Source organism: Thermobia domestica, chromosome 14 (assembly GCF_964235325.1).
Source record: "Thermobia domestica chromosome 14, izTheDome1.hap1.1, whole genome shotgun sequence".
NCBI classification, from domain to species: Eukaryota; Metazoa; Arthropoda; class Insecta; order Zygentoma; family Lepismatidae; genus Thermobia; species Thermobia domestica.
In genome coordinates this window covers 171593843-171616844 of record NC_137467.1, presented here as the reverse complement: position 1 = coordinate 171616844, position 23002 = coordinate 171593843, and the positions used below count along the sequence as shown (strand labels likewise).

The window sequence follows — 23002 nt, the reverse complement described above, 5'->3', positions numbered from 1 at the left end:
CCTTCCGATTAGTCGTACCTGATGCTTGATTAACACTTACAAGCGATGGAAAACTGTTTTCTTGATCTAATTCTTTAACCTGACTGCTTTGATCATTTTCTAATTGCGATTTCATATTAGGTACATGATCGGACATAATTACATTATGTTGTAAAAGCGACCTCAACTGATAATTCTCATCACGTAAGGAAGTTATCTCAGCTTTGAGAGCTCTTATTTCTCTCAAGAAAATTTGAGTCATTTTATCTAAAGAATTATCAATGACCCGCTGAAAAGTAGCCAAAGAAGGATTTTCACTCAGATTAGATTTACTCTGTTTATTCATTTCACTACTATTTCCAGTGTTATCATAGTCTTTTTGTTCCACACAGTTTTCACATACATAATTTCCTTCAGTTTTCACTGAAATACATGATACATGACATTTACTTCTACATTTATTACAATTAGCAGCTTTTTGTCTTCCATAAACTAGGAGATTATAATGTGGACAATTTTCAGCTGAGGGTGGCATAATAAAAAATGACAAATAAAAACTACACTCATCAAAAAGAAAAGAAAAGGTCGAACTCCGCTGGCCTAAGGAGCAAGACAAAGAAAAGGACCATCCAAAACACAGACACCAAAACACAAAATTGCTTCTCAGCACTGCAAGAGGATCTAAAAACAACAAGAGGACCTCACGACCTTTCCTACTCAGAAATATGAGGATATAGATAACGGACAGATGGAAATGTCCCTCCTTAGCCGCTGAAGGCCCTGCTGCAAGACACAGTCACTGCGACATACTGTCACACTACCGGTTGACTAACTGCCATCAGCGTTAACCAACCCACCAGCCAAGGATAAGAATTAGATGTAAATATATATATATATATATATATATATATATATATATATATATATATATATATATATATATATAATAAGAAAGCACTTGGCACTTTAGGAGCACGGGCGCCTACCCTGCTCCACCCCCAAAGCTCATGTGGGCCACCAAATTTTATTTATGAATTTACAATATTTAATCCTCATATATATATGCATTCTGCATCTGAATGAGCCCCCAAATTTGCATAGAAATCGGCGCCCTTGACTAGGGGGAAAGGACACCTACTCTAGATAGAAATTGGCCAGAGAACTAAAGAAATACTTTCAAAAAATAGAGTAGCCACGGGGCGAAAGGCCGAGAAGCGATCCGAATAATAATAATAATAATAATAATAATAATAATAATAATAATAATAATAATAATAATAATAATAATAATAATAATAATAATAATAATAATAATATCCTATTTTATGTGTTTATATTAACTTGCAGCAACACTTCTGCATGCTGTTTGATTATTATTATTATTATTATTATTATTATTATTATTATTATTATTATTATTATTATTATTATTAGAAGTAGTAGTAGTAGTAGGAATAGTGTTATTACGAGAACTCAAATGAATTAATATCAAATGGAAATAAAACATTTGTTGAGGTAGTGGATAGTCCATCGCCAAACAATCCAAACGGTTTACTGTACATGCAAAACACAAACAATGTCAATGATATAAGCATTATTAGGGTGTTATTCTCCAAGAAGGAAGCATTTGTACTCAATATGAACACTAAAAGATATTATATGCATTGTCGAAGGTATTTTGAATGACAGTGAACAGAAATAACATTCTCTCCTGTTCTTCCAAGTGAGGTTAAATTTACATTAAAGTTGTACCACCCGATCATGACATAATGTCACGTTGTATTAGTCCACTTTACACACACTATTGATAAAAAAAAAGTAATTCACTATACTACGGAACATAGCTGAGCCAGGCACGTAGCCAGGATTTCGTGAAGGGGGGGGTCCGTGACATGAAATACTGTGGTCATCACAAAAGGTGCTCGATCACTCTAAACTATTTTACTGAAACATATATTGGTTCGTTTAGCCAGGATTTCGTAACGGGGGGGGGGGTGACATGAAATTGTGAGGGCCCAGGAGCTCGATCAATCTAAACTACTTTACTATCAACATATATTGGTTTGTTAGGACAATAAAATGAGGATATGTTGGCAAGTATTTTAATAAACTATGAAGAAATTTCGAGCAAAATAATAATAAAAAAAAAACATTGAAAAAGATTTTGCAATACTTACGTCCTTCTGTTTATTCAAATATAACAATTTTCCTTTCGTTATGACCTCAATTATTATAAAAAGTACATACTGAATACTGTCTTGTAAACTATCTTCTAATATAAATAAACTAAAGAGTTAGTTTGTGTGTTTGTCTGTCTGTCTGTGTGCGGCCTGGGGACCAGACGAGTGGACCGATAGTTACCAAATTTTGGTCAGAGGTACCTTGGCCCAGGCCCCAGATCAAGACCAAGAGTTTTTTTTTAATTTCGAAAAAGTGGGGTCTCAGGGGGCGTTTACGGGAACCGGCTTGGGAACCAGACAAATCGACAGAGAGTTACCAAATTTTAGTCACGAATACCTTGGTCCAGGCTCCAGACCAGAGTTAAACGTTTTTGCAGAAATTCGAACCAGGGGAGTCTCAAGGAGGGCGTTTACCGGGACATGTAAAAGTAGTAGAAAATGACCGATATTTATTTGTTTAACAATCATCAGATACAGCTCAGAGGCCATTTTACATTGAATATCCAACAACATTAACAATGGAAAGGATTTGGGAAGGTATCGGCCAGGGCTGTTTAGTAGGTGCCATCCCGGCATTTGCCTGGTAGGACTGAGGGAAACCCTGGAAAACCTCAGTCAGGATGGTAGGCAGCGTGATTCGAAGCCACGACCTCCCGAATGCGAAGCCAACGCTCTACCACTTGAGCTGTTAGTGTCGAATCCATATTTTTGCGGTCGCTGAAATCAATGGTGACACTTCCATTAGCGATGACTTGCAAGAATGCGGGCCGGGAGTCAGCGGGGGGTGGATACCGAGCCATGTAAAAAAAATAGCCCAAAATGACCGGTATTAGTATCAAATCCATAGTTTTCGCGGTCGCTGAGATCAATGGTGATGCTCCCACAGGCGTTGACTTCCAAATACAGCCCCTGTGCGAAGCATGTGTATATTCAACTAGTTTTACAATATATGCGTTCCTTTCTCTGTTGAATCAAATGCTAACAGAACTTTCTTTCAACATAATTTTTGGTTTTTATTATTCCGTCAACTACTGTCGGTTCCAAATGACAGGTTAAAGGAGCAACAGAAAACTGTCCTTGAAATAACATGTTTGATACTGCAAGGATGCGATGACGAAAAGTTATGATTTAAAATGTCCACGCTGTTACACAACGGCACTTATGCTTTCGAAAGCTTGAAATCTCCCTGACTAGTAGCAGGATTTCTAAGAATTCCATAACTTTTCTTGAAATTCCAAATTCCCTGACTCTTCCAGAATACCCGCTTACCTCGCCACCATATTGCAAGTAATACAATTCCTCATAAGAAAGAGTAAGCAAAAGCTTCCTATAGTTTTCTTTTTAATTTTTAACGCAGATCCTTCTTTTTGTCATTTCATTTTGTTTTATCCTTCCTTAATTTTTTTCATTTCTGGTCTCGAAGGGGGGGGGGGTCCGGACCCCCCGGACCCCCCCCCCCTTGGCTACGTGCCTGGCTGAGCGAGGGTCAGCGAGCGAAGGGGTTTAGAAGCCCCGCTAGACTCGTTTTATTCAATCCTTATCACAATTCACAGAAAAACACCCTTCCCTTCACAGTCACCATGCCGCCTAGATAATACCACGTGACATTACGTCACGATCGGGTGGTGCAATTTCAATGTAAATTTAACCTCACCCTTTTTCTTTTGTATATTATTATTACACTATTGAGTAACAAAACATACGTCTTAATCTCAGGGCGCGGGACAATTGCCCTCCTCTGGCACCTCTAAGTGACTCGCTTGTTCTTACTTATGCCAACATTCTGAAAATTAAAATTGTAAAGTCACTAATGCAATAAGTGTTTTTAAGGCAGTACCGGTATTAGATGATTTGAGCCCTTTAACCAGTAAAAAAAAAACACTTTTAGACATTATTTGATTATTATTTTTTTAATGAAATATCTAGTGCATCATTCCGGTGGTTTTACTCCGTAATAATCCTTCCAAAATGTTCGGATAGCAATGCAATGCAATTGTGCAGCATTAACTGCTACGCGGACTATCGCAAACTAAAATTTGCGTGGTGTTAACATAACTGCTACGGAATGAGGCCCCTATAGTTAGCTCTTTTACAGATGAATCAAAATCCTGCAACAGTGTTCAGTCGTAGTTGCTATGACAACGGTATGTTTGTAAAGAAGTTGCGGTGAAAGTGACGTAAGGTGTTAAGCGGCATTCGTGTAAATGTGTATGTTGTAAATTTTGTGTTTTATGTTAAGTGAAATTGAAGGATGTGAGTGCTTATTAAAAATAAATAATAGGTCTAAGCATCTACAATTGCTTTGAATTAAGGTTGAAGACTGAAACTTTTGTAGTCATGAAAGATTAGGGATATTGATGACTGTAATATACAGTAAATCGAGGAAATTTGTTAATGTCGGTTATGTAATTTTCCTTTAATAATAGTTAAGTTCCACGAAAATGCAAAGAAAGTACATTGAGAGCAATTCATATGATATAGACATTCACGGTGACGTTGACTTTGAATTCTTTGAATCTGATGATAATGATTCTAGTAAATCGAGCAAGTGTAGGGACCTGAGCATTTCGGACAGAAAAGATCAAGGGGATATAAATTCATCATACAATAGAAAAGCAGATGTTAACTCTGATAGTCCAAGGTTGTTGGAGGTAGAAGTGCATCCACCTCCTGCGAAAGGCCAAGCTGGGGATACCTATATTATAAAAGATCTTCCGAGAAACAATGGGAAAGCGAAAAAGACTGTTCCCGTATATAAATCAGATTCTAGACCAGAAACAACGGTCGAATTTATGGCATCCTTGCATGGGGCTGCTACAAATGCAGATACAAGCAGTAAACCTTTAACGTCGTCCAATGTGTGTGGTATTAATAAACAAAACAGAGTATCGCGTAAGGAAACTGTTAGTGAATCTACGTTGAAAAGAAATCAAGTTCAAAGTGTTAGGGATGAAAAATGTACTGTTCACGGGCAAAAGTATAAAGAATTAAAGAACTGCATTGCTTTCCGTGATGAAAAAGTGCCTTCAAAGAATAATACACAGGAAGAGCGAAGAAAACTTATGTCAGTTTTGGCGTTAAATGAAAATGCAGATGGAGACCAAGGGAGTTCTGATAGTGAAAGTGATATGACTAATGTGACACCAATTTCATCGTCCTATGAAAGTCTTGTGTTTGGCGATCACACAACGAATGCTAATAGTAATGTTCGTGAAAGTAATAAACATGAGGAGAAACTCGAGGAACGCAATGGAAATCAGGAGCCAGATGAGGAGGATAATTCTGCGAAACCAACGGACATGAAACTTCTCATGGAAGCCATCAGCGAATTGGAGTCAAATTCTCATTGTTCGTCGAGCGTCATCAGACAGATAACACCTGCAGAATTGAAAGGACGAAGGAAGAACATGTCAGTTGTTAGCCAAGAGGCAAGAAGGATTGATCGAGAGAATCAAATTCTGTTGAGAAAAATATTAGCTACACAGAAGTCACGCTCTCCCACCGTTGCAAATCCACCCAAAAATTTTGTCTCAAGTGCGGCTATTAATAGGAAGCAAAGGCAGATGAAAATTGAGCGAGAAAATATGGTAAGTATTTACGTTATTAGTGATACAGGAAGTTCTTACTTTGACTCGGAGAGTGATTGCAACCGATTCGTCTGACCCGGATCATTTTAGGAATCACATTGAAGTTATTCCACCCGATCGTTTGTTTCGTAACGTAAGTAAATCACTTTAATCAACCAATTTGTGTGTGAAAAGTGGACTATTTGACAGCACCAAAGGCACAAACAGTTCCAGGAATGACTGAACCTATAAGAACCGATTGAAGTCACTGTCTGAGACAAAGTAAAATCTTGCCGTGATTCGTGTTTCTATTTCATATATTTCATATATTTTCCGAGGGAACACTTGAAGTAGAAAGGGTTTAGGTTATATAACTGGGGTCTTCGTGGCTATATGCCAAAACTCATAGAGAACTCCCTGGATGAACTTATTTTAAAGTGCGATTCTAGTCCAGGGTGTCTATCGGTCACGAAATCAGAAAATGGTCATGAAAGTCACGGAAAAGTCACGAAATTTAGCTTTTCGGTTATGATTTTTTTAACTGTTCAAATGTAAATGCAGATTGGAAAATTTTATTCTATAAAAAACGTCAAAGTTCACCACAAAAAATGTCTATGATCGGCTTTAGACACTACCAAATCGCAAGCAAAGTATGTTTTAATCGCATGGATGAAACTTCTGCCTAATTCGCACCCAAATTCGCTCTTGAAAATATTAGGAAATTTTATGATTTGGTAAAGAAAAGGTCATGAAAAAGTCACTAAATTTCATTTTGGAATTTTAGTAGACACCCTGTAGTCCCTCACATCGATTTCTGCAGGAAAGCGGTGTTCCACAAGGCAGTGTCACACTGTTCGCTGTCGCCATCAACAGTGTTCTATTGTAGATTCAGATTACTGCATGTGGTTTGCTTTACGTTGACGATCTTCCAAAATTCTCTAACTTTCTCTCTATATACAAAAACAGACGTGTAGGTGTCTATGTCAGAGATGTTACAAAGGCATCCAGGTTCAGCAGATTTTAAATAGAGTACCTTCGTTAATAGTTATTTATTTGCTGATGATCTGAATATTTGTGTTAACTCACGACAAAAAGACTCAGTTCAGTCTATATTAAGCATCACCTCAGATATTATTAAAGACTGGTGTACTTCCAACTTGCTTTGTATTAACTCTGATAAGATCAAAGACTTGGTGCTTACCTACAATAACAAAAATTCGAATGCAGAACTTAAAAAATATTCCGCTTCTTTTTTGGGTTTTTTAATTGATAATCATTTGAACTGGGACGACCATATCCTTAAAGTGGAATCTAGAGCTAGTAAAGGGGTTTATCTAATTCGTAGATTAAGACTGTGCGTAAGTTTAAAGGTACTTAAAACTGTTTATTATGCACAAATTCACAGTCATTTAAGTTACGGAACGATACTTTGGGGTCATCAGTCCTCCATTAAAAGCCTATTGAAAATACAAAAGATATGTGTAAGATTAATGCTCGGTCTCCCTAGTCGTGCACATTGTAGGTCAAGCTTCGTTAAATTAGGAATTATGACAGTACCTGCAATTTTCATATACCAATGTTTGCTTTACATCAAGGAAAACAATCATATTTACAATGAGTTAGGGTACTCTCATACGTATCAAACTAGAAACAGAAACCGTTTAGGATTATTTAGATGTGAATATAGTAAGACGCAGAAGACCTTTTACTACATGTCAGTTAAATTTTATAATTTTCTTCCTATATTTCTAAGAGAACTTCCATTTCTGGCTTTTAAAAAAGAAGTACAGAAATTACTTATTAATAATTGTATATATAGTGTTGAAGAATTTTTTGAACTCAAAATTGATAGTTAAAATATTTGCGTCTGTTATCCAGTAATCTTTGTTTATATTATGGTATATTATGTTATGTTATATATGTAACCCTAAAAATTTCAACTTCTATTTCTGACGATTGTAATACATCTGATGTTCTCAGATGTTTCTCCAATAAAATTTATTATTATTATTATTATTATTACCAAAAAGCATTATTTTGATACATTTTCTTCAAATTTTATATTCTTGCTAGAAGAGAACGCTGTCATAAATACTCCAGTTTCTTTTTTTTATTTCCTTTTTTTATTATTATTTTGACATAATTTCCTCAAAGTGTAACATAATGGGAAAATTATATAACCCCTTGGTAAATCATACCATTTATTGTAACAACTAATGTAATTATTTTTTATATAGTACTTTGAAACATGGTTAAATCATCTAAATTACTAAAAACAAACAAAAAAATAATAATAAATTGGTAGCTTAAAATATTACACTAGGTAAAGTGTGGTGAATGGAATCAGTCTCTTTTTTCTGATAACAGCGTCTGAAAACAGTGTAAAAGAAACAATTATGTTTTGTAAGTGTTAAACTAAATAACCCACGTTATACTAAATTGAGCTATAAAACTAAAATACATAGAAATTATAGCCCCCTTGCCATAATTGCCTCGTATCAGAATTTCCTCGCGTCACTCTTCAAAACACCCTGGTGATATAGTCCATGAAGAGCTATAGCTGGCCAGATGTGCCACGTTTAACTGGGTGATGCGTGATCAGCATATCAATACATGAGGCTTTCTCCACTGTCAATCTAAAGTCTCATTCTTAATATGCTAGGTATTCACTTCAGGTTTTGTCTTTTACTTAAAAAAAAAAAAAAAAAAAAAAAAAAAAAAATTATATATTAAAAAAAATAACTAATGATTGATTGAGTTCTTATTAATAATAGCTTTTTAGATCGACACTCGTTTGTAAACGAGTGAATTAGCAACTACTCTCTATGGGCTGTCTATGCTCTGACTTTTGTTACTACTACTACTACTTATTTATTGTATTGTGCAACTTGATGATAATAAGGATGATGATGTCACCCTTCCACATTACCATGCACGAGCAGTTACCCGAAGGGGTCAGTCCTCTGTACTAGGTTAGGCCTACACCCGTTCAGAGAACAAGCCCTTCGTGTATATGCTACTTCAGTGCAATATGGAATGGAAGAGTCAAATACAAGCCTGGATTCGAACTCGGGCCTTGACTCAATCTTGGTCGTTGACCCTCACGGCTCGCATGCATACCTCCGACCTTTGACTTTGATTTGAGAACCCAATCAATTGCCAGGCATGGATACAAAACGCGAGTACTTCAACTTTCCAGATTAAGCAAGCGCTCACAGGAAAAAAAAAAAAAGCTCGAAAATAAAATTAATTATTCAATAAAATATTGATTTTGAAGCCAAAAGTTGTCTAACACGAAGAAGATTCCACAAACTGTTTTCCAAGCACGGTTTCCATTCTCATACAACGCAAATATGAGGCTTGTTTACATTCGAAATAACCCCTGCACTAGCTTCCGCTTCCTAACGAAAATATATTGAAACAACAGCAAATCTCTACCTAGCAATACGAATACAGTTCTGCTTGTGAAATGAAAAGTTTCTTCCACTAAATTATTTATTATAAACTCCAACTAATAATAATAATATACACAGTAACGTTACATTATTCAACTTCCAAAACAGGTTTATCCAAATAGTTTCATGTACTTCAAATAAAACAGGATTTAATTTTGAATGTCCTTTTTTCGAAATAATTCTGAACTTGTTTACATATTTTCTTGACAATAATGTAGAAGGAATTCAAAGCTTGTAAAATGCACATTAAGAATTTAAAACATTAAGTACCTCTGCTCTGCATTGTACAACCTGCGGATCGCATACTACGCTCTTGAAACAGCTCTATACAGTACGGGTTACTTGGCTTATAGAGAATCAGGGTAAATGTCAGTGCTACTTTCGGCCCCCTTTCCGCATTCTTACGTTTCATTCAACATTATCAAGGGACACAATATTTATTTTATTCAATACCTAATTTAACCTACTACTACAGGACCTATGCTAAGTACACCTATAAAATACACATATATAAATACTCACACACGAAAATATTACAGGCACTGACCTTCAATGTAAATATTATGCACAAAATTTAATCTAGATTCCCTGTTCTCAAGCGCTTCTCCCAAATATACACCCTATGACGATATATATGAGCCTCGAGCACAAACAACACGATCAAATAGCATATAAACATACAACGCAACTGTTACATTCTTTATATCGGGCAGAGAGAAAATATTTATCCTACTTAATTATTTACTTAGCCTTTTTCCATAGGAACTAATATGAAGTATTGAATTCCTCTAACAAATTTTTTTAGATCAACATTCCGAATTATCTATCAGGGTAAACAAACTGTTTTCTTTTAATTCAAGGAAAATGCCATCATAAACAAATGAATACTATATAGCGAAAGCTCATACTGAAGACGGAAGCAGACAAATGACGATCGAACCTCGTTAATTTCTAGTACCCAACTGCATTGTTGTACAAGATTCTGATTTCTTTCTTTACTTTATATTGAAATATCGAAACATCATACCACAAAAATAATGTTAATAGTAATTTTAAGAGCCAATTATTTAAGATATTAATTTGTAAGGTTGTTATTTCTGAAATAAGACTATCTATATCAATGTAGCCAAACTATGATCACATTTTGAAGTTATGATACAAATTCCCCCTAACCCCCAAAAGGTATACTTTCGAACTACATGTGGAATATATTATCGAAGGTATCCGAGGGAACTTTAGCTTACTACACCATCATTGCCATTATGATTCTTGCACATACGAAATTTTAGCCAAAGGGTTAGTCAAGGTTATTACTTTTGAAGATTCCTAAAAAAAAAAAAAAAAAAAAAAAAAAAAAAAAAAAAAAAAAAAAAAAAAAAAACCTCCACATAAACAATCCACTAATTCTTGTAGATTCCACTGACGAGTTTCCGTAGTTCACAAGACACGCATTAATCTAAATGAAACTTACTTGCTGTCCTAGTTGGAATAACTAGGATACTGACACCTCATCACTCCAAGAAAACAGTAATCCAGCCTCCTGGTTACTTCGTTACTACAAGGTAAATCACAAGTCCAACTGAACTGTCCCAAAGCCATGTTTTATCTGGATGTAATCTGCCATACTTTACCTCTCCAAAAGAAACTCCAAGGTTATCATGAACAATAGCGATTGTTCCAATTGTCCATTAACATGGATCCGCCAAGCCGTGAACCTCGAACACCACGTTCAAACAGATGACCGAACTGTTTATATAACCCGCACTGACTAATCAGTTTACGTTCAAATGTAGACATTCCTCTAACCTCTTGAAAGCATAATTTTAGTTATTTTGAGGGTTGAATCACGGATTTCATCGTTCTCTTGAAAGTTTTCCAGGAACCATTCAATACGGGTCCCTCCTATGATACAGCATCCCGCCATACAAGCGTCTAGAAGCCTCTTACAACAGAACTATGGGTAATTAAAAGCGAATCATAGAATTGTTTTCATGATGACGTAACTGAAAACCAATTAAATTCAACACCTTTTCTTTTATCCCTCTAGAGTCTAATTGATTATTGGATACCTGGATTAGAAAAGAAATATGTTTTCGAAGAACTTAAAATGTTAAATATGGCCGAACAAGAAATTTTTGAAAATTAAAATGAATTCGGTTATTACCTAGTTCAATCCATTTCCTACTTCCCTCTTAGTAATTTCGAAAAAAATCCTAAGCAAACAAAATAATAATAATAAAGTACCATCCTTGAAACGAATTTCCTTACTACAAATTGTATGAAATAATAAACTATTACAAACCCTACACTACCTTTCCTCTACATACAAGATATTAAAATGACAAATAATAATAATTAAAAAAAATGCTAATAAGAAACACAAAATCAACTGCGTAATCAATATCTATTACATGAGCATATTCTCATGCGCCATGCTTGACATTACTCACTTCTTTTTCTCAGCAGTTGGATTTTTTTTTTTCGAAATATTCCAAATGCTCCATGTATATTCCAGATTGGAACATCCAACTGGGATGTTACATGTCCATAGATGAGACCCTTTCGCTAATTTTGGACATGAGGCCTTATCCAACTCAACCCTTCATATACTTTCTTTTTATAAATGCTCTCTATTCACAAACGCAGATGATAAATTTTGATGCATAAGCAGACGATAAAGAACCTTAAAAAATTAAGAGCACAATACATAACAAATTTGTTGAAATCACACGTAGGATTAAAGATATTACTTCCGGGAAGTAAGATATTTTCTTCTCTACAAAATTCTAACCCTTTATGTTTAGCTCTTCTAGTGTCAAATCAAATTACTGAGTATGTCATTTTGTGTGTGTGTTTTCATATTACCCTTCAAATCACAACAATATTATAACAATGAACCAAGAAATAGGCAGTGCCTGTTGAGATTTACTATTCTTATATTCTGGCAACCCTGTAAATTAATGCAGAAAACCATTTATATATCCCCCAACAGCATCTAGTAAACACAACAACAGTGACTCCACAAAACAAACACAGTAACTCATCATACCAGTACTTCATTCTCTTCTATCTAATAACTAACTAACTCCATGACCTATGGAACCCGGAGGTTTAATGCCGCACTCACAAAAGCTCTTCCTTGACTTCTGTCCCTAGCTAACTGGATCCAGGTTCTATTTTTTATTCCGATTTATGCGAGACTCATCTTAATATTTTCCTCCCATCTGCGCCTTGGTCGTTTTCGGCTTAGGTTTCCATTTAAAATTTTGAAAGCGTTCTTTCTGCCATTTTGGCTATATGACCCATCCACCTGAGCCTTCTAGACTCAATGACCCTAACAATCTTAGATAAACGGTATAAATATGCATTTCTCCGTTATGAAGGTTTTGCCATTCTCCATTCCGATCCTTAGGTCCGAATATACGTCTCAGGATTTTATTTTCAGATACTTTCAGTCTGCGTTCTTCCTTCAAAGTAAGTGACCTGGTTTCCCAACCATACAGTACAACTGGTATATTATCGTTTTGTATATTTTAGTCCAATTTTTTCGAGCAGAATTCGTGAAGACAAAAGACTTTGGACTAAATGATAACACGAATTCCCTGCTTTCATTCGACATTTAATTTCTTCTAGGATATGGTTTTAATCTGTTAATGTTGATGCTAGATATTTGAAAGTGCTTACTTTGTCGAATATATTATTTGATATTTTAACGTATCCAGAATTTCCAGTATTATGCTCATTATTTCTATTATGGCCAATTGCAGTACTTTTATCTGATTCACTTTGTATCTAATCAGTTATTTTTGTGCAAGACTTACTATATTGCTGATTCTACAAGTTGTATATAAGTAAATTGAATGTACAACTTCGGGTTTTGTTTTGATTAGTAATTTTGTCAGACTTTCTCTCCTCTATTGAGGAAATGTTAACACTCTAGTACAGCAAATACTCTATTTTAATCCATGAAATACAATGAGTTAAACTGTCGCAGTTTTAACAACTCAGTTTGTCGCATTCATTCCGAACAAGAAACTGCGATGTACGTTAGATATTTATATAAAGAAAGAGATGTTGATCATAAAACGTTATCTAGATAATAGTAACGTTCTTATATTTGTGATTCATTTAGGCAGTTTCAGTGTACTTTGTCACCTTCTTCAGTGGCATCCTAAAATTGCTAAACTCGAAATTTTTAGACTATAGGTGGGATGATGTTTCAACATTTAAGAAAACAAAAGTCTACTAAATAAATCTATTACTTTTTGCGTTACAGAAATCAGTTACAAACAATTAAAAAAGCTTTTATTCATATACACTAATGGAACGAGGAAACAACCGGTTTTTTTTTTTTTTTTTTATTTTTTTTTTTTTTTATTTTACACACAAAGTCTTCTATAGATGTGAATTCTAACGCAGAGACTGAAAAAGTTAGTGACTGGACCGCGACTCGTACCCCGGAACCTCCGGCATACCGTGCCGATACGTTAACCACTACGTCACTCAGTCCGCTCCCCAGAACAGCTACTCTCTCGCTCGCTCCCCTTCTCTCTAGGAAGCGGACTGGGTAGCGTAGTGGTTAACGTATCGACACGTATGCCGGAGTTTTCGGTCCAGTCAGTCCCTTGTTTACTCTGTGCTTTAGAATTCACTTTTATTCATAACTCAATCCATTTTAACAGCAACATAAAACCTATCTTGGTACAGAGGTCGTTTTTCATTTGTTTATCAACACAGTGAAGTCTTCTGCAAATTAAATATATATATATATATTGTTTCTCGTATACGTTATCTTCACACATTAGTGAATATTAATTTTGACAACCAATAAATGGTGATAATAATGAATGAAATGGTCAGATGAAGAAAGTGGGAGGAGACGAGAGAACTTAGGTATACGATGTTTAGTCACCACTTGGCGCGAGCTGAGATCGAATCAGGGACCTCGCGCATCAGAGGTGGATGAATGCTCTACCTTTGAGCCATTGCGGCCCTCAGGAAGAATTAAGACCTATCAGACTAGTGATAATATTCCCTTACCTATGTGTTGATAATGCTTACAGTGGTCGGCGAAAATTTAACTTGATTCTTTTTTTTTAACTATAGAACGAGAAGGAGCAAAAGTGAGTTAAATTTATTGAACTGACACGTTCTTTACCTTGGGAGCCGCGTGATACGCAAGCGACTTACATTACTATGCTGTAACATTTATATAGTCTGATGGGTGGCCTCCGGAGCAAGGTCCTGCAGTTGGTTCCTAAAAATCGTAATTATTTACATTTTCATGGCTGAAATAAATTTTTAATCTTTTTTCGTAATAAGACAATGTGGCTTCCAGGAAAACATTTCTTTTTTCTAGTGTGGCAGTCAACGTGTTAATGATGTGTATTAAAAGGACTCATCACGGCGAAATTAAAATACCGCTAGTTTTATAGTATTTATGTGATATCTTCAAATAGATATAAGATAATCGAAATATAAAACAAGAGCTCACTAGACAATATTATTTTACATGAGATACCGTTATCACGACTTACTTGTCTGTTTTCGATTTCCAGCCATTTAGAAAATCGGCATTTATTTTCGCGTTTCTAAATGGCCGCAAACGGAAAGCTGCTAGGTGACTCGTGATAACAAGGGCGTTATGCAAAATAATATTGTCTAGAGCGCTTTTGTTCCACATTTCGCTTATCTTTTATCTATTTGAATATATTACATAATTACTGTAAAATTAGCGGTATTTTAATTTCACAGCAATTAGGCCTCTTAAAAGTATTTCTGTTCTGTTGTAATCTGAGCATAGTAAATCATTTATCTTTCTTTTAAAAGTAATTACTATCGATTTCTTGCAGATCCTTCTGAAGAAAATTCAGTCAGCTCGCTCTACTATAGGTTCATTCCCGAAATCTGACCCTTACGATAATTACAGAAGTGTCTCCCAAACGAAGTCCATCGGCGGGAAAAGCATCAGGTCTTCTGCGAGTAGCAGCAGTAAGTGATTGTTACTGACTGTTTGTGTGAATGTATGCTTGTGTGATTGTGAGATAAATCGTCTGTTGTAATTCCTACGAGGTAAAGAATATACATATTTATTATATATTCTTCTAAATTATCTATTGAGGTATTCAGAGATCTTCCACTAGATAAATTACTATATCTGAGGACTAAGACACGTTTTTATCTTCCAACTATTATCAAGACTTCCACTATTTTATGATGAATTTTTCATTTTGTACTGTAACGTGTATAATATTAAGATATTTCCGCAAATAATACATAAAGGAAAATCTAGTCGAATTCAAATAATAACTTGTTAAATTGTTTGCATTGCAAAGTAACGAGAGATATTTATTGCCTATGTATTTTGAAAGTGTTATGAAACGAAGTTTGTGTCTGGCATTGTGAGTCGTTTATAGTAATCATGGACACGATACAACAATGTTTAGCACTAGTATTAAGCTATCTAGTCGAATCGTAATTAATGATTTTTATTTTCTTATTGATATTTTTCAGACAATTCTATCATGTGTGATAAAAGTTTCAGAAATTGTATTTACTTTTTCCGAGAAAAAAAATACATTTATCTTTTGTTTCACTGTAAGTGTATTTATGAATTACAGTTCTTCAAAGACATCGAGAATTTTATTTTTGTTATTTTCAGTGCTAGTATATGTAATAAGACTTATTTGACTTTAAAATAATACATTATGTTTTTATAGTATTGTTATTATCAGTTAAAAGTATTTGAGGTATCTGAAATTGGAGTGAACTAACTGTTATATTCAATTTTTGTGGAAATAGTGGTAACTTAACACGAACTGCTTCCATTGGGAAATGGGCTTCACATGATCGTTGCTTGAGTTTCTACACTTTGTGTGGCACAAAATTCATATCTGTAACTCAAATTATTTCAAGCTTAAACTTAGAAATCAGCGAAAATGCAGTTAGTTCACTGTTGTTTCAGACACTTTATTTATACACTGTAGGAACGAAAGAAAGTTAGGTAAAGTTGTAGTGTTTTTTTTTTTTTTCTTTCTTTCTTTTTTCTTTTCATTAAGCTTCGAATCTATTGGCTTTGAAGTCTAGAATTATTTAAGACAATATGAACTCACCTTAGTTGTAATCTACCTACAAGTTTTGTTGGTAACAATTGTGGTGACATTTCTCTTTAATCTGTATCAGAGATTAGAGAAAGTTAGGAAGTTTGAGGTATTACAGAAAGTAAAATTACATGAAAGAAAAATGTCCTTCTCTTAATAAAATTAATATGTTATATTTTCTGTAATCTGAACTACTTTTTTTTTTTAACAATTTTATCATTTTTAACATTTTCCATAAGTAGAAGCTTTGCTTTGTATATACTGAAACACAAACAAACTATTTGCTGAGCAAAACAATATATTCACATAAAAAACTACATGCGTGTTACAGTTTCGCCAACTAACATTTTGGCTTCATCAGACACTATCCGCACAGTGTCCGATGAAGCCAAAATGTTAGTTGGCGAAACTGTAACACGCATGTAGTTTTTTATGTGAATATATTGTTTTGCTCAGCAAATAGTTTGTTTGTGTTTCACTTTTAACAGCTTTATTGATAAAATTATAGATACAACTAGATGTAGTAATTTCTTCAAACATTTTGTTCAAATCAAGAAATTCTGCTGATTACTGTGTTTGAAAACGTACTCGCATAAAAAATAAGATTGCAATAGAAATATATTTCTATAACTTTTGGTTTGTAATAAACCTTAAGTTAGAGAAAATTCACCTTTCGGATATTCCTTGGTATTTTGTGACGATTATGTGAATTTTTTTTTTCCTAACAAAAAACCAAACCAACTTTTGTTCTTTGTTCAGGAGTGTACATTGTTTTTACTTTATTTACTTTTCCCAGAAAATTGTTTCGCTAGCTATTCTACGGATACATTTTGATATATTCGACTTTTAACATCTACAGCAGTTCAAATAAAAATAAAATATGTAGTGAAATATCAAAATTTAAAAAAAAAAATAATAATTACAAAATCTCTGTGAAAATTATGTGGAATATATAAAGAAGCATTGTTTTTGGATCAAAAGATTCAATATATTTCAATTAAAAATTTTCTTGTAAGCCTTATATCTGGAGAAGTACATATAGTGTAGCCAAACCCAAACTATCACTTTACTCAGTATAGAGCTCCTTCGTGGCTAAGCGGTTAGCGTACGCGCCTTTGGCGTGGGAGACCCGGGGTTCGGATTCCACGTTAATCAGTAGGTCCGCGTCTAATATAGCCTCGCTGCTGAATGGGACGTTAAACTCAAAATCAACTCAGCTCAACTCACTTTACTCAGTATGATGTGCTTACTACGTAGAAAATACGAAAACTAGCGGCCGTTCAAAAATTTTGTGGTCCCTGACTCAGAAAACTAATTCTTGGGCAAGATCGCAATCTTTTGATCCGTTTTTTTGATCATTCCTAAAATTCTTGTTGTTATGTATGTTTTTTAATTATTATTTTTAACCAAAGAGATAATTGAAGGAATTAATCAATAATAATAATTGAGAACCGTCGTGGTGCAGTGGTTAGAGCGCTCCTCTCTGACGCCATAGGGTCCCTGGTTCGATCCCATCTCCCGCTAAATGGGCTTTGTGGTGAACAAACACCGTGTGCGTGGGTTTTCTCGGGGTTCTCCCACTTGGTCATTCCGCCATTATCATTCATGTTATCATTACCGTCTTCTTTAGCTTCATTGCATAATAGTAGGACGTTAAATTAATAATAATAATAGAATGAAAAGTTACATGAAGGAATTAATATTGAAGTCTAATATATCAATGCAGTGGTTCTCAACCTTTTTTGTCTGACGACACACTTTTGCTGAGCGTCCAGGACATAGCGACACATTTGTTTGATATCTTTGTTGTTGTTATTATTATTATTATTATTATTATTATTATTATTATTATTATTAGTAGTAGTAGTAGTAGTAGTAGTAGTAGTAGTAGTAGTAGTAGTAGTAGTAGTAGTAGTAGTAGTAATAATAATAATAATAATAACTATTACAATAGTGAAACCAATTAATTTTTATAATGACTCTATATAGCACTGAGCATTATTGCTACCACAGGAGGTGTGTTGACTGGTACAGTCTGTCACGATTTTAACTAATTATTATTAAATTCTTCATGATTTTTAAATTCTAAAATTTCTCCACATACCTTAGGGGACTGCGTGACACAGCAGTGTGTTGGGACACATCGGTTGAGAACCACTGTGTTAATGCATCCTTGAAAATGCTATGAAAATTGGTAGCGAAATATCGTTTTAAAAAATCCCAAAACAGGGTACTTTTATTTTTTAAAAAAAAATTGACCTTGGTAGATTACTATAGAGCTCTCTAGAATTATGTGGAAGTTTTTTTTTCTTTCTTTTGAACACTACTATACTCATTGGATGGACTGTCTTTATTTACTTATATATTTGTATAAACATATAGTGCAAGTATATGTACTTGTTAATTATACTTTTCTAATGTTTTCATGCTGTAATATGATTTTAAAAAAATGAGTAAGCAATTGAAAATTCCTGTGTCATGGTAATTCTAACGTCAAAAGAAAGATAAGCGAAAGAACATGAGGCATGGAAAGAGACCTGTAAATGATGGGAATATACATGTTGATCCAAAAGCCAATTTCCTCCAAGAAAATTTACATGTGTAATTCTAAGACTTAAAATATTGTTAAGAGTTTCTCGCAGACTATGTTGGGCAGTAGTGGCCTCCATGTGAAAACTGGTAATTGTGGTTCTCCTATCTTCCTTCAGCAATAAATATAGATTTTCTTACTATTGTGCGGTTAACCAAAGCTGGCGTCTGGAACATAGCTGCACATGCTATAAGCAAAACAAAGGAAGGGCTCTTCGCCAATTACTGCATGCAGTATTCTTTCCAATGTTTCTAGGCAATCAAATTCATCAACGCGCTTTTGCCGGTTCTGAAATGTTAAATCTTCTGACAAATGTCCCAATTACTATCAGGGCCGGCTTTGCCATATGTGCATTTACACGGAGCGGCAAAATCTGTCGTAACTATACTATTAAAAATAAATATCTTCATAAAGATGGTAGTTAAATTTACTAAGCTGACCTTCGATTTGAATACTACATTCATAAATCATGTTTAGATCGCATTAGTTTAAGATCACATGGACAGATCTAAAGCAAATGATCAAACAAATCCCAGCATGAATTACTTGATTGTTGTCAAATACAAGAACTCAAGTTCCTAACAGTAACGAACACCTATGTATTCCATTTAGTTAGTTATCACTATTTTAATATGAAAACTAGTCTTGTCTTTGTCACAAACAGGTTCCTTATCATTGAAAGTGGAAACAAGTTTTTAAAAAAAAAAATGTAGAAGGAAAATCAAGAAATAAATATAAAAGAGCTAGTTGCACTGGAATTGCAAACTGATATATTGAGATTAAAGCTATATTGAGTCTATATTGACTTTTATAAAAAGAATCACCGTATTTCATCTGCAAGATGTTTGCTTATCTTTTACTAATGTAATAGGTTATTATTTAAAGAAAGAAAAAAAAAAAACGCAACCAGATTGATTTGTAGTGTTAGGTCTTTTTGAGTGCCAATGCACTTTCCCTCCCCTTTGTTGTTCATGATGGCGTAGCATACTTAAATCGTGGCTTTTACGATTTGTTCTTTTTGGAGAAAGGAAGGGGGTGGCAAATTACCGAGGGCTGGCCTTGTTTAATATTACTTTTGTTATTTCGAAATAGCACTTACAAATCATCCTTTGACATTATTACAATTATAGAATTGTAGTTGGTTAAATATTTGACGTTTGTCGACAGAGCTAGTATCTCTGTTGTTGCAGAGCCTTTGGCAACAGCGCCTCCAATGCACCACGTGTTCTGTCCCGTTGCCAGACGCTAGGTTTCTTTAATTGTACAGTACAATTACAATAATTGTGATCTCTCCTAGAGGAAGCTGAGTGTTGGACTACCCTGTACAATGATTGTGATAAATTTTGGAATATAGTAAAGGGTGATTCTTTTAAAACTCACGGATTTCATTTGGGTCTAGAATTTCTATCTGAAGTCCGATTTTCATGCGGTTTGTAGGAAGTGATCAAGGAAGGATGGGAGATTTATGGGACTATGTTTACTGGTTTAAATTTATCCAGGGTAATATAGATTACGCTTCAAGAAAAACAGCAAATTTTCGCCAGTGTACCTTACAATTGGAATGAAGTGTGGTGTGATGTGGAGATTTGAGTTTTCTTTGTTAGATGGCAACCATGCCAAAGTCAATAAAAAACAGGAAACTGGGCCGACTGCATTGGGAATTGTGCTGCACAATTCTGTGCTACTGTGTGAGTATGATCAGCGCACAGTAAGAATAGTGTACTCTTTGGAACAACATAAATTTATCATTAAAACTTTGGAGAACAGAATCTGTTGTTGCTATGCAAAGGGCATTCAGAAACAAATTTGCCTCACATTCTTCCCCAGACAGGAACATCATGTGATCGCTAGTGAATAAATTGGAAGAAAGAGGATCGGTTCTGAGTGAGACAGGGAAGCATCGGATCCTGCAGGCGGATGTTGTGAAAGATGTCAGTTATCGACTCCTTAGGTCACCCAAGAAATCTCTCCGTCGTTTGTGGCAAGAAACCGGCTATAGCTATTCAATATGTGATTTGTGGGCATTACCACTAACACTTAATTTGTTTTCTGCAGTTTCGCTTCAAAAATCCAAAACCTCATTCTAATTGTAAGGTACACTGGCGAAAATTTGCTGTTTTTCTTGAGGCGTGATCGATATGATCCCGGATGAATTTTTAAACAAGTAAACATAGTCCCATAAATCTCCCATCCTTCCTTGATCACTTCCTACAAACCGCATGAAAATCGGACTTCAGATAGAAATTCTAGACCCAAATGAAATCAGTGAGTTTTAAAAGAATCACCCTGTATAATCTTTTGAAGATGGTTCTGTAAAACCGAGTTGGCCTTACATCGTATTTGAGAGAACATTATGTGAATTACAGAGAATATCATGTGAATTAAGAGATTCTGGTGCTCGTATCTCTATTGGCTTTCCTTTGCACAAGGAGAGAGATAAAGAATGGTAGACTTCTTTTAATAGGCCTTTTGTTAATTTGTATGTTAATATAGTACTAAGGAACTACAGTCCATGATGAATAATTTTGAATTCTGTGTGAACATCCTCTCAGGCAAATTCTTTGTATGTCAATCATTTCTAACGCTGTCTATGTCGCTAATTTCTAACCGTATATATTTCTCAGGGACCTGTAAAAATATTACTTATTTCTTCAACTAGTTTATTTTGCTAGCGGTATATATACAAAAATATTATCGAACTACAGCAGACATTTTAGCTTAATGAAATCAAGTTGATTTTAATTAGGATTTTTCGTTCAGAATGATTGATATCGAGAAATATTACAATTAAAGAGCGAAAACAAACAGAAAAATCAAGTTATAAACTTGAATTCTCCACAGGTTCTAAAACTACTTGAGGGTATACTCCATTGGACTAAGGATTACTTGTAAAAATTGTATTATTACGTCTTGTCTGTGTCTTCTTTTCTTTCGTCGAGAAAATTTTTTCCAGGGTCCGTAAGACTGTATAACGTCAATTTCAGACTGTTAGATGATTCACGATTTTTCGTAGAAGAGTCAGTTCAACAGCCATGAGAAGGGGCGAAACCCTCTAGTGTCTTTCTATTTCAACTGGGCCCCTTCTGGCGCTGCTGTCGATATGTGATTTCCCGTACGTCCCGTAGGGACAAGTTGCTGGGGCCGAGACTCTTTCAATTGTTGGATGCGGAAGGAATTATTTCAGGGACCTCGCTGTGCTCTGTCTTGTTATTCATTCTAAGTAGCCTACGATCTTCACTCATCAAGACCAAACGACTGAATGACAAATTAACAACAGAGCTGAGGTCATTCAATTCTTTTCCGTAAGCAAAGGGAAGGTTTCATCCGTCAGAGTGTAGGTAGGGGTGGGGCCGAAGTATGTTTCACATATTTTCCGAGGACACAAGTGAAATAGACAGGCTCTAGTGGCAGATTATATGTACCTCTTGCTTTAACAACTTCTCCAAAAAAAAGAATACTATTCCAATAAGCGATGCCCTTGAACGCATTACTAAATAAATAAAATATTACTGAAACACATTCTTTAAGTAAATAAAATCATGATCGACCGAAATTGCAACGTGGTTGAGACGGTGTTGACAGACCAAGACTAAGATCCTATTCTATTCTTAAATAGAAAGTTGAAGTGCTTGTTAAATAGGAGATAAAAACATTACCGATTGCGTTTTCTCTATCAATACTTAATTACATCATTAAGTTGCGCTGTTGATAGTGTGGAGAAAGCAGTTTCTCTAATTAAAATTAAATTAATTCGGACTATTTTATAAAACTATTTTAAAAGTATCTAGGACTACCACTTTGATTTATGAAGAATGACAGAAAACTGAAAGAAATCGTTTCATGGGGAATCTAAAAACGTATAACATAAGACCCGGCAACCCTAGTTTGGATGTCAATGGTACACAATCGGAGGTTTGGCGATGAACCTTAATAAGCAAAGAAAGGAAAGAAAAAAAAAACATTGAACTTCACTGTAAGTGCAGACAAAAATTTTGATGATAAAATTAATAGTTTTCAAGTAGAGTTTTAGTTTAATAAAGTAGTTTTATGGACTTACAGCATATTGACGTTTTTCATTATCTGAGGAACTTTAAGTACTTATAAATTGTGACACGAAATAAATATCACATTC

At 34.7% G+C, this 23002-nt stretch overlaps 1 protein-coding gene across 1 annotated transcript; it reads left to right on the top strand.

Moving 5' to 3' along the window:
• Positions 1-4304: 4304 nt before the first annotated feature.
• On the top strand, positions 4305-15820 carry LOC145670467 (uncharacterized). Its single transcript, XM_081739181.1, has 2 exons — positions 4305-5746; positions 15033-15820. Exons 1-2 carry the CDS (start codon positions 4601-4603, stop codon positions 15177-15179), a joined length of 1293 nt encoding a protein of 430 aa, XP_081595307.1. The 5' UTR covers positions 4305-4600; the 3' UTR covers positions 15180-15820.
• Positions 15821-23002: the final 7182 nt, after the last annotated feature.

Excerpts from the sequence above, each read along its gene's own strand:
- LOC145670467 (XM_081739181.1), top strand. The coding sequence starts at position 4,601 with ATGCAAAGAAAGTACATTGAGAGCAATTCATATGATATAGACATTCAC. Across the intron at positions 5,747-15,032 it reads AAATTGAGCGAGAAAATATG|ATCCTTCTGAAGAAAATTCA; the intron begins GTAAGTATTTAC and ends GATTTCTTGCAG.